Source organism: Vulpes vulpes, chromosome 5 (assembly GCF_048418805.1).
Source record: "Vulpes vulpes isolate BD-2025 chromosome 5, VulVul3, whole genome shotgun sequence".
Taxonomy (NCBI): domain Eukaryota; kingdom Metazoa; phylum Chordata; class Mammalia; order Carnivora; family Canidae; genus Vulpes; species Vulpes vulpes.
Window position 1 is genome coordinate 76,463,548 of NC_132784.1, and position 14,791 is coordinate 76,478,338.

General features: G+C 36.6%; 2 protein-coding genes across 2 annotated transcripts; both read left to right on the plus strand.

Annotated features, from left to right (window-relative positions):
- The first annotated feature begins 1,035 nt into the window (after nucleotides 1-1,035).
- LOC112912009 (olfactory receptor 5D13-like) lies at nucleotides 1,036-1,980 on the plus strand. The gene has a single exon (XM_025988735.2). It carries the CDS (start codon nucleotides 1,036-1,038, stop codon nucleotides 1,978-1,980), a length of 945 nt encoding a protein of 314 aa, XP_025844520.2.
- A 7,898-nt stretch (nucleotides 1,981-9,878) lies between these two features.
- On the plus strand, nucleotides 9,879-10,789 carry LOC112912008 (olfactory receptor 5D14-like). The gene is given in 2 exon segments (XM_025988734.2): nucleotides 9,879-10,011; nucleotides 10,014-10,789. Coding segments are annotated over 2 exon segments (909 nt in total).
- The last annotated feature ends 4,002 nt before the right edge of the window (nucleotides 10,790-14,791 follow it).

The following is a 14,791-nucleotide window of genomic DNA, read 5'->3' on the forward strand; positions in this document are numbered from 1 at the left end:
GCTTTCTCAAAATAACAGGTACAAATAAACAAAGACTGTATGACTCACAACAAGGTAATCATATATGTGGCTTTAATCAAAACCAATGTCCCCACTAGAAATTTTCCGGTGATTATGTAACCATAGGTGTTTACTACCTTATTCTCTAGCTGGAGAGGCTTGAGCAAAACACATTTTAAGTTGTTCTCCAATTCAGATATTCTACAAGTATTTAATATTATTATGAATAATAACATTTTCAGATTAAATACTAATAGTTACAAGGTAGAATTATGGAATCTAGATGAGTGTGTTGAAAGCATCGGTGACGTGAGAATACAGTTAAGTAGGAAATAAAACGCAGGAGTGAGGGGACTTCATGACACAAATGCAACTTTATTTATTTTACCAGTTTACTACATTGTTTTTGGAACACTGAGGAGATTATTGTAACATTTGGATAGAATCAGTGGAAAGCTTGAGCATAAGGAGGCAGGACTATGTTCTGTCTATATCCCCGTATTTTTTGAAAACTTGAAAATTCTTGTGGTGGCTTCTAAGGGCTGCCTTCCCTATGAGCTTCCATTTGAACGTCCTGACTGTAGAGGTATTATTGCCTCTAACGTTTTACTTCTGATCCTTCTTTTAAAATTTTGAGTGCTAAGCTTATTTGCATTGTTATGTTAGTGAACTGAAAAAGCACACATCCTCAGAATGACGGAACTGTGAAAGATACATATTTTCTACAACAATGTACAGTAGTTTTCTCTCTGTCCCTAAATTAATTCGTGTTCTGTTACTCAGGATCAGTTTCATAACCCCTGCTCATAAACCGTGTAACCTCAGATAAGTTCCTTAACTTTAGTAAGTTCCTGTCCTTAAGTAAAATATGAGACTACTTGTTTTACAATTCACAGTGTTATTGGAAGATCTGAATCAATATATTTTAATATTTTAGCACAATATCTGCCACATGGCAAATGTCATAGAAATGTGTGATTGTTGTTATCATTGCTACTATTTTATTTTATTTCAGGTCTTTCTCCGACACCCATCATGTTGTTAGCAGAAGGCAATCAGAGTGTTGGAGCCACATTCACCCTCTTGGGCTTCTCGGAATATCCAGACTTCCAGGTTCCCTTGCTATCGGTGTTCTTGACCATCTACATAGTCACTGTGGTAGGGAACCTGGGCATGATCATGATCATCAGGGTCAGTCCCCGACTCCACACCCCCATGTACTTTTTCCTCAGCCACTTGTCCTTTGTCGATTTCTGTTATTCCACCACAGTTACACCCAAACTGTTGGAGAATTTGGTTGTGGAAGACAGAACCATCTCCTTCGTAGGCTGCATCATGCAGTTCTTCCTGGCTTGTGTATGTGCAGTGGCAGAAACATTCATGTTGGCAGTGATGGCCTATGACCGATTTGTGGCTGTTTGTAACCCTCTACTCTACACGGTTGTCATGTCCCAGAAGCTGTGTGCGTTGTTAGTGGCGGGGCCCTACATATGGGGTATAGCCTCTTCCCTGACACTCACCTGTTTTCTCCTGACATTATCCTTCTGTGGGTCTAATGTCATAAATAATTTTGTCTGTGAGCACTCTGTCATTGTCTCTGTCTCCTGCTCTGACCCCTACATCAGCCAAATGCTTTGTTTTGTCATTGCCATATTCAACGAAGTGAGCAGCCTGGTCATCATTTTCACTACTTATATTTTCATTTTTGTCACGGTCATAAAAATGTCTTCTGCTGGTGGGCGCCAAAAAGCCTTCTCCACTTGTGCCTCCCACCTGACTGCCATCACCATCTTCCATGGGACTATCTTGTTCCTTTATTGTGTGCCCAACTCCCAAAACTCATGGCTCATAGTCAAAATAGGTTCTTTATTTTATACAGTGGTGATTCCTATGCTGAACCCTCTGATCTATAGCCTCCGAAATAAAGACGTGAAGGAGAGTGTCAGGAAGTTAATAAATCACTCAATACAATTTTGTTGAAGATTTGTATTTCCATCAGAGGTTTGATTTATTGTATTGAGAATTGTTTGATGCTTCTTGTAGAGATGATTATTTAAATTGTTTAGTCAATTCACTGGATTTTAAAATCTATTGTTGTAATAAGCCACTTATTTGGTCATTTTATTTCTGTTCACTTAAATGTTTAGTAAAAGAGCCATGAATCATATGTGAAGTAACATAGTGTTGTGAGTTGAAAAGCATCCCTTAAAATATCCATGAACATCCAGAAGCTCAGAATGTAACCTCATTTGAGGGCAGCCCAGGTGGCTCAGTGCTATAGCACCGCCTTCAGCCCAGGGCGTGTTCCTGGAGACCCGGAATCGAGTCCCATGTCAGGCTTCCTGCATGGAGCCTGCTTCTTCCTCTGCCTATGTCTCTGCCTCTCTCTTTGTTTCTCTCCTGAATAAATAAATAAAATCTTTAAAAAAAAAAAAAAAAAAGAACGTAACCTCATTTGAAAAATAGGATCTTTGTAGATGTAATTAAGATAATGATTGAGGTGAGATCACACTGGATTAGGGCAGGCCCTAAATCCAGTGAGGATGTCCTTATAAGAAATGGAAAAAACGAGACATAGAGAAGGCTTTGTGAAGATTGGGATTTTGTTGCTACCAATCAGGGCGCCCTAGGAGGATGCAAGGAAGGACTCTCCCCTAGCATCTTCAGGGGGAGCATGACCCTACTTGCACCTTGATTTCAGGCTTCTAGTTTCAAGAACTATGAGGCAATGCATTTCCCCTGGTTTAAGCCACAACATTTATGGTAATTTAGTGCAGCAATTCTAAGAAACTTATTCAAAGGTAAATATCAGACCATAAAATCCAAATCTCTTGAATTGCCTATTGGCATGGTAAATCACTTTTGAACTCTTCTTCAGTACTATATAAGCAATTGAGAATATTAAGGTTATGGAGGATTTCTGAAAATTGGTAGCCAAGTAGGAATGTAAATATGGAAGAATTAGTTAATGAGCCTGGAGGTGCTCTTTCTAAGACCTGGCCGACTTCTTTGTTCCTTCTTCCAAGGGCCTCTTCTACTTTTATTATAGTATAGGAAGTGATGTGAAACTGATAACTTTAAATATCAAGTAAAAGTTATTTTACATGAATTTATTAAAGGACTACCAAAGGGACTAAAAACAAAAACAAAAAAAATCAGATCAGTTATCTCACAGGTCTCACAATCTGATGTGTCAAACCTGATTTCGTAGATGCTGTTTACTAACATAGTGAATGTTGTACTACATTTCAAGCATAGTTTGTATGGTTCCTGTTTTGCTTTTAAAGGTTAATCTTTAGTTAATTGCACATTTTGCTTGCTGGCATAGCATCATCTGCCAGACAAAATGGCATGGTTGCAAGTGTTTTGATTGAAATGGACTCTAAAATTGATTATTCAGGGGCACCTGGGTGGCTCAGTTGGTCAAGCAAGTGTCTGTCTTCAGCTCAGTGATCTGGGATTCCTGGGACTGAGTTCCCCGTTGGGGCTCCCTGCTTAGTAATGAGTCCGGTTCTCCCTCTCCCTCTCCTCCTTCCTGCCTCATGCTCTCTCTTGCCTCCTCACTTTCTCAAATAAATAAATAAATAAATAAATAAATAAATAAAATCTTAAAATAATCAATTATTCCTTTGTTGGTTTTTTTTGTTGTTGTTTTTTTGTTTTTTAATTTTTTTTTCTTTTTCTTTTTTTTTTTTTTTTTCCTTTGTTGGTTTTAACCCAGTGACTGACTTGGGAAAAATAAATAAAATAAAAATGCTATGTTTGTTTCTTTCTTGCTAATCATGGTTTGTACCACACAAGGTTCCCAGGGTATACACTGCAGATATGCAATATTGTTGCTCTATATCACCTTAGAGATAATAATAATTGCATCTCCAAAAGCAAGTGTACTTATCTTAAATATGACTTTTTAATTTCATTTTATACTGCAAACATGACAAGAACCTTGGTTTTACATATGAAAACAAATAATTATGAAACATAAAATAAGTAGGTACCCTACTTTTAATTTTCCTCACTTACAAATTAGAGATTCCACATAACTTTACCATATTATTCTAATTGCTAATATACTGTACGGCACAAATTCCAGATTATGCAACTCAAGGTTTGTTTTTCTCTGGGAAATGAAACAACTTTCTGTTTTAATGCACCAGGGAGGACTGTATGATTCTCTTTCTCCATGTGTGTGCAGTGTTGTGTTTTTAAAGGATACAAAATAAATACACTCCTCTTCCAACCTTTATGACAAAGTAAGCATTATCAGTCATTACCCTACAGAATTAATTGATTTATTATATACTTTGTGGTACATTGGCTTACCAATGAAGAAAGGATGAATTCTCTTTGTACTTAGGTTGTTTGTGAATAAAAGAGGAAAGGAGGAGATCAGCAACCATGAAGAGAAAGGCAGAAAAAAATACATATGTTCATTTATTTATTTTTAGTTTAGTCATATATCTTGCCAAATCACCAGAACTTCTATTAAGCCAAAGGTATCAAAACTAGTGATTTTTGCACTTTATTCATACAAATCATCTGGGGGGGGGCTATAAAATGCAGATTTTGGTGCAGTGGGCATGTTAGGGGCCCAAAATTCTGCATTTCTAATAAATGTCCAAGCGATGCTGGTGATAACAGCCATTAGACCACAGTCTGTGTAGCAAGACTTTAGCCCAACAGATTTTATTTTAAACAAGTTCTGCTGGTGTAGACTCATATCTAACCGTGTATGGAGCCCATAGAGAGCCTATAAAATGAACTCCTGGTTCTCCTTTCTTGCATTGGCAACGATTTGAATAATCATAAAAATGATTTTAATTATGTTTAAAATAAAAGTGATTTTAATTATGAAACCTTAATAATTGCACAAACTTTGTAACGAGCACAGTTTTGTAAATATATGAAACATTTAAATAGAGAAATAAAAGTTTTGTCATCTTGTGGTGCTAATATACTAGCCTTTTAAAATACCTTTGAATCACTTAAGTCTTTGCAGATAAAGTTTCTGCAAGAGTGAGCCAGGTGAGGAAAAGTAGGACAGGGAGTCAGAAAGGCAGGAAACATGATCAAGCAGGGCTTTTTAGTACATTTTAAGAAATTTGGCTTTTACTTCGAATTAAATAGGGAATCACTGCAGGGGTTTATAAGACTGATTTGGTCTAATTAAAATTTTAAAAGAAAAACCTTGGCTGATGTTCAGAACAAGCTGTGAGATGAGAGAAAGGGTAGAAAGGGTAGAAAGTATTTAGAAGTGCATATAGTGCACAAAAGATAATGGATTTTGGTGTTCTCTCTTGCCTTCTAAACTGCATGCAATTCTTTCTCTCTGCATATATATATTCTTTCTATATATTATATTTAAATTTTAATTTTTTAAATATTAAAGATGTATTTATTTATTTTAGAGAGAAAGAGAGAGAGAGTACAAGAGGAGGGAGTGTGGGAGGAGCAGAGGGAGAGAAAGAATCTTAAGCAGGCTCCATGCCCCAGTATGCAGCCCCACATAGGGCTCGATCTCACAACCCTGAGATCATGACCTGAGTTGAAATCAAGAGTTGGGAGTTTAACTGATTGAGCTACCCAGGTGCCCCTATATTTTATTTTTTGATTGATATTGTTAACATATAATGTTATATTAGTTTCAGGTGTACAGCATAGTGATGCAACAATTATATACATTGTGAAATGCTCACAATGATAACTGTGCTTATCAAGGTGAGCATTTTCCAATTTTGCAGATGTATTTTGTTCTGGAGAAACTCAGGCACATATGCACAAAAGGAGATGTACAGAAGTGTTCAGTTGCATGTGGCATATAATGACAAAATTGAAAATAACCTAATTAGAAATAAAAGGAATGGTTATAGGGGCACCTGGGTGGCTCAGTCAGTTAAGCGTCTGCCTTTGGCTCAGGTCATGATCCTGTACTAAACTGTACAAAACTGATCCCAGGGTCCTAGGATCCATCCCCACAACCGGTTCCCTGCTCAATGAAGAGCCTAATTCTCACTTCTCCCCCCATCCCTGCTTTTTCTCTCCGTCTCTCTCTTGCTAGCTCTCTTTCTCTTAAATAAATAAATAAAATCTTTTTTAAAAAGAATGGTTATAATCATATGATTGAACTCTTTACAAGTTAAAATGATTGTAGTAGAAAAAATGTACCAGTTTGTTTTCAACCTCAGAAATATTGCTCCATATCATTTATATACTTTGAAAGTACAACAAATACTATGTATTCATCATGAGTATTCACATAGGTACAAAATGAATTATGTGGGAATGAAAATCATCCAGTTAAAGATGAAGTTTTTCAACCAGGGGAGAGAAGGGGCTGAGAGAGCAGAAAGTTATGAAACGGTCTTTAATCCAAGCTGTAATGTAATGTTCCAAAAAAAAAAAAAAAGAAAGAAAAGCAAATATATACTTTTTTCATCAGCCACTTAGGGCTTTAAAGTTGAAAGTATAACATGGAGCATATATCATTTGCTGAGGGAAAAACACAGAATTTAGTGGCTACAAGCATGAACACATGCTTCTTTCTCACCATTTTGTGGGCAAACAGGAATTTCTTTTTTCTTTTCTTTTCTTTTTCTTTTTCTTTTCTTTCTTTCTTTTTTTTTTTTTTTTTTGAGAGATAGAGAGAGTATGAGTGGAGGGAGATGGAGAGACAGAATCTCAAGCAGGCTCCATCCCCAGTGTGGAGCCCAATGCAGTCTTGATCACATGACCCTGAGATCATGACCTGAGCAGAAATCAAGGAGCTCCTGACTGCAGGATTCTTCTGTCAGTCTCACTTGGGCTCATCATGTGGCTGCAATCATTCGGGAGCTCCCCTAGGGCTTAAAACTTTAAATGACGTCACTCCTCCATTAGGTGACTTAGTGCAGACTGGCTGCAGCACCCCAGTTTCTCCCACAGAGGCTCTTATCTGCTTGTAGGTTATACTAGCTTCCTTATGTGGTGATCTCAGTACAGTGTGTAGCGCCTGGAGGTGGAAGTTGTAAGGCATCTTTGTGCCTCTACTTCAGAATCTATGTAGCATCACTCCTGGTGCTTTTTTTTTTTTTTTTTTTTTTGTGAAATGAGTCACAATTCCAGCTTTGTGGATCCATGACTGTGTTTCCTAGTGGAAACATTCTTCTTCTTCTGCAGTTCATGGGTACTTACCTGGAGCATATATTTAGCAGGTGGATCATTAAGGATAGTAGGTATAAAAGCCGCTTCCATTTCTACCCTGAGACCCATAAATTCTGGTTCCCACAAATTATTGGAGAAATAGCCATGTATCCTGGTTTCAGACTTAGAGTACATAACACATTCTGGAGGTGGTTATTACATCCTTCTAAAGTATTGATAACACAGCTTGTCCATTTATAACCAAGTGTAAAAACAGCAACAACAGCAACAACAACAAACTACTCCAACATCACAAGCATCCTTCTTGAATTTCTGAATATTAGATGAATTTTCCTTCTTTGCTGTTTTTCTGGAACACTACAGGGCAGGATTGGAGCCCTACAATGGTTTGTTTTCCCATGTGGTGCCAGAGTATCATATTATGCAGAAACATCGGAAAATAAAGCCCAGGTATTTTCTTCCATATTTGGGTTGTCATCATAGGGAATGACTCATGAGACTACAAGTTCAGGCTTTGAAGGAGAAAGCAATACAACAAGAGTATGGACCGTGGGTATCTGGATCACTTGCTCAGGCAATCTACTTCTGTCTTCAGGAACAGGAGTGTTGCTAACTGCTGCGCATGCCTAATGTTACGGATTAGTGAGATAGACAACATCCAGTTCATGATGGGGAGTGTACATTGCAGAGTAACTTGGTAGCCTCCTGTCACGTCCTTCAGTCTCTATTAGGCTCCATGAAAAAATCAGAAGCTGTTTCTCAAAAGGTGAATAGCTATCTGCAAAGGAGGTTAATGCTTTTCTTTAAAATTCTAAAGGTGTGATTTCTCTTTTTTTAAGTATTTATTTATTTATTTATTTATTCATGAGAAACATGGAGAGAGAGAGGCAGAGACACAGGCAGAGGGAGAAGCAGCCTCCCTGCGAGGAGCCCAGTGAGGACTCGATCCCAAGACCCCGGGATCACACCCTGAGCCAAAGACAGATGCTCAACCACTGAGCCACGAGGCATCCCTTAAAGACATGATTTCTAATTCACTATCGAGGCTTATCCAAAATTCTGAGTAACTCGTTGTTTGCAAATACAGCTCAATGGTAATTACGTAGGTTGGGTCATGTGGTGAAAATAGCACAGCAGCTGGCATCACAGACTAGACTTGTTAGAGTTTTCTCTTGTTTCAGGACCTACTCAAAAAGACAGGTTTTGGGGTAACTTTGTAAATGGGTAGGAGTAACGCCTAAAATTGGTATAATGGCCTTTGCAAAATCAAGGAGCCCACTGAAATTTGGGGTAGATGAAGCAGGGTTAGGGAAATACTATCTCACCTTAGTTTTTTATTCATCCAGACGGCATTTTAATTATGTGCCAACAAAGCCTGGTAATCAATTTCAAGCTGCAATTTTTCCATGTAATTTCAAGGAAATTTTAGTCATTAAAAATTCTACACATCACCTGGCTTTTGGCTTAATTACCTGTTTTGATGCTTGTGAGGAATAAGTTGCTAGTGATTCTCTAGAGTTTGAGTCCCCAGGGCTACAGGGTTAGATACAACAGCCTTGGTGCCCCAGTCATACTCAGCTTACAGAGAAACAGGGGGTAGTGGTCTGTTTCTCTGTAGCAGGTAGGTTTTTTTAGGTTTTCTACAAAACGGTGGGGATATTATTTTCCTGATATGGTAACTAGGACCTTCTTTTATTTTATTTTTCATATTAAGTCACTATAAATGCTATCGGATTGTGAAGCCAACAATATTAATGTTTATTAATGAAATTAACATTCATGGAAAGTTAACACTCATGGAAACATTTGGCTTTAAGTCAATTTCCAATCATTTTACAAAAAAAAATAGAATAAACTTACCAGCTGGAAATAGGTATTTATTCATATCTTCTTTAAATACACCTGAGGTTGGCATATAAACGTTCTTGCAAAAATGAGAATGTGTTAATTCTGAGAGGACTCCTATCTGGTGAATCTTGGGTCCCATAAGACTTATCTATACAATGCCTGACCTATAAGAGAAGCTAACATTTTGGGTCTAAATCTTAATAAAGTGTACGTTCCCCTCACAAGTCAAAAGGATGCATTGTCCTTCTGAATCCTCAGGAACTCACCTACTTGATGAGAGAAGCAGCCTTTACTAAACAAAAGATATTAAGATGGGATTGCTATGCTATTTCCTAGATTTCTCTAACATTTTGCTTTGACCTTCGATTTTGTTTTGTTTTGTTTTGCTGTGACCTTAGAAAAGAAACATACCCTCTTAAAGATTTTAACTGATTTGTGTGTATAGGCACAGTATAATAGCAATATATGTTCAAGGGCAAAGAGTTCACATTTTTTTCAGACTTCTTCACTAGTTTATGCATTTACGCACAAACTTTTACTATCAATTATGTACATTATGCTACTAGAAAATGTGTGAATGTACACACTGCAATATGGTATTTCTTTCTTACGGAAACACAAAGTGCAATGGAAATGCAGAGACATTTCAGAGTCTCAGCTCAGAAACTGCTTATACCCCTAGCAGTGATCTGCATGAGGCATGTTCTGTATGGAAAGGATAACTCTTGCTTCTCTTTTTATGTCTACAAAAAATGTCATGCATTTTTGTCACTAACTCCACAAAACTTCTCTTTGACAGAAACAACCTCTTCCCCAACACCCCCCTCCCCGACCCCCAACCTCCTTTCAAGGGCACTGTGGTGATGGCTGTAAGAAATCTGAGTGTGGAGATGACCTTTGCCCTTTTGGGTTTCACAGATTACCCAGAGCTTCAGATTCCTCTCTTCCTCTTGTTTCTGATCATGTACATTATCACCATGGTAGGAAATCTTGGGATGATAGTAATCATCAAGATTAACCCCAAATTCACACTCCTATGTACTTTTTCCTTAGCCACCTTTCGTTTGTTGATTTTTGTTACTCTTCCATCATTACTCCCAAGCTGCTTGAGAACCTGGTCATGGAGGATAAAAACATCTTCTACTTTAGCTGCATGTTGCAGTACTTCTTGTCCTGCACTGCTGTGGTGATGGAATCCTTCCTGCTGGCAGTGATGGCCTATGACTGATTTGTGGCCATTTGCAACCCTCTGCTTTATTCAGTGGTCATGTCGCAGAGGCTCTGTGCCCTGCTGGTGTCTGGGTCATATCTCTGGGGTATGTTTGGTCCCTTGGTACTCCTCTGCTATGCTCTCCAGCTAAACTTTTCTGGACATAACACAATCAACCATTTTTTCTGTGAATACACAGCTCTCATTGCTCTCTCCAGCTCAGACATACTCATTCCCCACCTGCTACTTTTTGGCTTTGCCACTTTCAATGAGGTGAGTACACTGCTGATCATCCTCACTTCATACAGTTTTATATTCGTGACTGTACTAAATATCCATTCTGCCAGTGGGTGTCGCAAAGCCTTCTCCACCTGTGCCTCCCACCTGACTGCCATCACCATCTTCCACGGGACCATCCTTTCCCTCTACTGTGTGCCCTACTTCAAAAACTCCAGGCAAAAGGTCAAAGTGGCCTCTGTATTTTACACAGTGGTCAACCCTATGCTGAACCCTCTGATCTACAGCCTGAGGAATAAAGATGTGAAAGATGCCCTCCGGAAATTAATAGACACAAAAGTCCCATTCCACTGAATGAATCTCAAAAGATGTTTTTAATCCCAATGAACAATGCGGACAGAGCTCTGTAAAACCCTTAGCATATATTTGCATAAGGTTTTTATATATGACTTTGAGGTTAATACATTGTGACTTGGTAAGCTTAAATCCCTTGAAAAAGGGGATTCTTCAAAAAGTTAATCCTTTTGATCCATAAAGCCTCTATTTCTTCAAATTGCCTAAAAAGAAACAGGTAAAATATTACAAAGCCCAAAAGATGGCTCAATGTGGGAGAATAAAGTTATTGAAGGATCATATTAACTCATCATAGGAAGGTCTTGCTGATTTGTTACTGCATATGAATGAGTTCCTTGCCTTTAAAATCATGTGTTTGGTAGTCACTGAAGCATTGTCTTTGCTGGGAGATGCAGATGGACATGCTGATTCTTTTTTGACACCTTCATTCCCTGGTCTCCGTGTATTCTATGAATGGATGGTCTTATACTTCAAACAGCTTGTGTTGAGAAGCCTACAGAGCAAAGACAATTATACCTATTATGCAGATAATGACACAGTTTCAAGAAACTAGTCTAGAAATGACTGAATGATCGATCTATGATCAAAGCATCCCAACTCTGTTGACTGTAAATCTACAGCCATGATAGACTTTCATGTCCTTTCATGATAGTAAGCTTTCATGATAATAGACTAAGGTTATTAGTCTGAGAGGTCACAGAAGTCTGTGTTGTCCTAGATTATCTGGGATAATCTCTGGAGTCATTTCAATATTCCTACATTATGCTTGGATAGGATTACTCAGAAGGCTGGGTTCCCAGTATTATCAGGTCTGGAAATCTCTACAAGCATAATCTAGTCTAGTTCATATGTATTAGGCCTGGGATGAAAGCAATATATGTTCTACCTGGGAATATTGAGGAATCATTTCAAAGTTTCTGTTCTAGTATTTATATGAGTGGCTAAACAAGCACAAATACCTGGTAACAAACACTTTAAAAATTAAATTAAATTATAATAGGGGGCAGCCCGAGTGGTTCAGCTGTTTAGCGCCACCTTCAGCCCAAGGCCTGATCCTGAAGTCTCGGGATCGAGTCCCACATCAGGCTCCCTGCATGGAACCTGCTTCTCCCTCTGCCTGTGTCTCTGCCTCTCTCTCTCTCTCTCTCTCTCTCTCTCTTTTTTTCTCTCTCTGCATCTCTCAGGAATAAATAAATAAAATCTCTTAAAAATTATAATAAGAAGGATAACCTTATTTTAAATTTAAATTTATTTTTATTAAAAACAGTGTCGTATTAGGATAGAGAGCCATATGAGGAAAAAAGATAAAACTAGATCTTTTTCCTTATTTCACACACCAAAAGGAGAGTTTTAAAAGCAAGTTTAAAACTCGGATTACTTGAATATACACAACTTCTTGACAAAACAACAAAAAAGAGATTAAAATGACAAATGAAAAGCTAAGAAAAATCACTACTTACGTCACATATAGTAGAGAAAAAAATGACAATCTTACAGGAAAATAAACATAAAATATAATTAAGTAGTCTATATAAAAGGAATAAAAATAGCCTTTAAACATTTGAAGAGTTTTTCAAGCTGACTCAAAATAATAGAAATACAGATGAAATCTGCCCTGAGCTATCACTTCTCACCTATCAGAATGAAAGAAATACAAAAATTTAATGACCTTTCCTATAAGTGAATGCACAGGAAAATAGACATTTAATGCATTGGGGTCAGGAAGATCACATGTTCTATATGATAGATGCTCCAACTTCTATACACATTCATCCTCTTTCAAACATTCATGGTCCTAGGAATCATCCCACAAAATAGAGTAGCAGAAAAGCTAAAAGTAACATACTAGCATTATTCATAATAACAATAGACTGGATGCAATCCAACATAATGGTGATTAAATATCCTATGGATCACGGTAAAAAAGTATCTGGTTGTGAAAATGGGAAGAGGAAGGTTTTTATTTATTGCCATAGAGGACTTTTTCCATATTCTCAGTATATTTTCTTAAGTGAATAAAGACAAGATGTAGAAAAGTTTTTTCTGATATGATAACTTGTGTGAAAGAGAGGGAAGGATAAAACAAAAGTTGATAAAGATAGGAAGAGATGAAAGAAAACTCTTCGGAATGTACCTTATAATAGAGCTTTGATTTAGGGGAAATATGACACTGGACATATTTTAAAAGACATACATTTAGGTCAAAAAGTAAAATTAGTTTTTAAATTTATTTAAAACTTGAAAATAGATAATAATGAATCTGTTTATAATGTTGGAAACATGATCACACGGTGTAAAACATTCTTTTCTAAAGGGCACCACTTAGAGTATACCTTCTCATTATGCAATGTTTATTTTAGTATAAGTAAATATTAAAATGCCATTGAAACTAAAGTTGTCAGCATAAAAGTTATAGCTCTAAAGAAAAGGTAAATAAAAAACTTTTTCATCTTAATTTGAATTAGAAATCTAGTTTGAAACTATTTTTTTCGCTCTTGTAAATCATATCACTAATAATGACAACCCAGTAGCAATGAATACCCAAATTTTCTCTGAAAGGAAATATTTGCTTTCTAAATAGAACTGGAGTTTTTTGACAAAAGCTGATCTGAAGTCTGAGGTAGAGAGTTAATGAACCTTGGGCAACTTGATTTTCCAGAAAGCAAGAACACTATTAACAGCTAGTTGCGTCATTTCAAAAAGACATAAGGAGGCAATTTGAAATGGATCCAACTAGTTTATAGTTAACATAGAAATAAACATTGAGTATGATTATTTTAAAAGCATCAAATATATTTAAGTCTAAAAATTTAAATCTAGATGATTTTAAAAAAAAGTTATTGGTTACTGTTAAAGGTTGCTGGGCATACCAAGGCACTACTCTGAAAATTGGTAAATAAAAGAGATAAATATTTATTCAGCTTTTCATTTATGAATTGCATTTCAGGGTTACCTAACAGCTTATGAAGGAAAATTCAGAAAGAATAAAAGCAGAAAATAGGATGGAATTAGAAAATCACTATTTCTGATATTCTAATTTAAAAAAAAGATCAAGGCAATGACTTCAATAAGTATTAAAATCATTAAGCAAAATGTTGGTGGGAAATGCTAAAATGAAATAATCTAGCTGATGCTACCTGAATTCACAGATCAGCTTGAGGATCACGAGAAGTCAGACAATCAGTTAACATGTGCTTTGCAATTTTTTGCAACATGAGTCACCAGAACCATGTGTGAAGAATTCTTGCCTAAAAGAAGCTAAAAGAGTGACCCAGAACTAATAAGATTTCTTGATGTAACAATAAAGAAGTTGTGGCATATGTGTGTGTGTGTGCGTGTGTGTGTGAGTGTGTGTATAGTGGCAACTACTAAGCCATCAAAAAAAAAAAAAGAAACCTTGTCATTTGCATTGACATGATGGAGTTGGAATATATCATGCTAAGTAAAATAAGTCATTCAGAGAAAGACATATATCAAATGATTTCACTAATATGTGGAATTTAAAAAATAAAACAGAAGAACATATGGGAAGGAGGAAAAAAGAGGGAAGCAAACCATGAGATACTTTTAATGATAGAGAACAAAGTAAGGATTAATGGAGGGAGGAGGTGAGGGATGAGCTAGATGGCAATGGGGATTAAGAAGGGCACTTGTTATGATGAGCACTGGGTGTTATATGGAAGTGATGAATCACTAAATTCTACTCCTGAAATGAATATTACACTATATATTAATTAACTAGAAATTAAATGAAAATTTGGGGATAAAAGAAAGAAAATGTGATGTATATATGAAAAATATATAATATATATTCATATATATGATACTTATGATATTCATATATGTGAATATATATGATATATATATATATGAATCTTACTTGGCAATTAAAGAAGAATGAAATCTTGCCATTTGCTGAGTGTGTATTTGAAAATAAGGTGTACTTGCTGTTTCCTTTGCCCCAAACCTCATACTTTTTGCCAATCTTTGTATGACTTACTC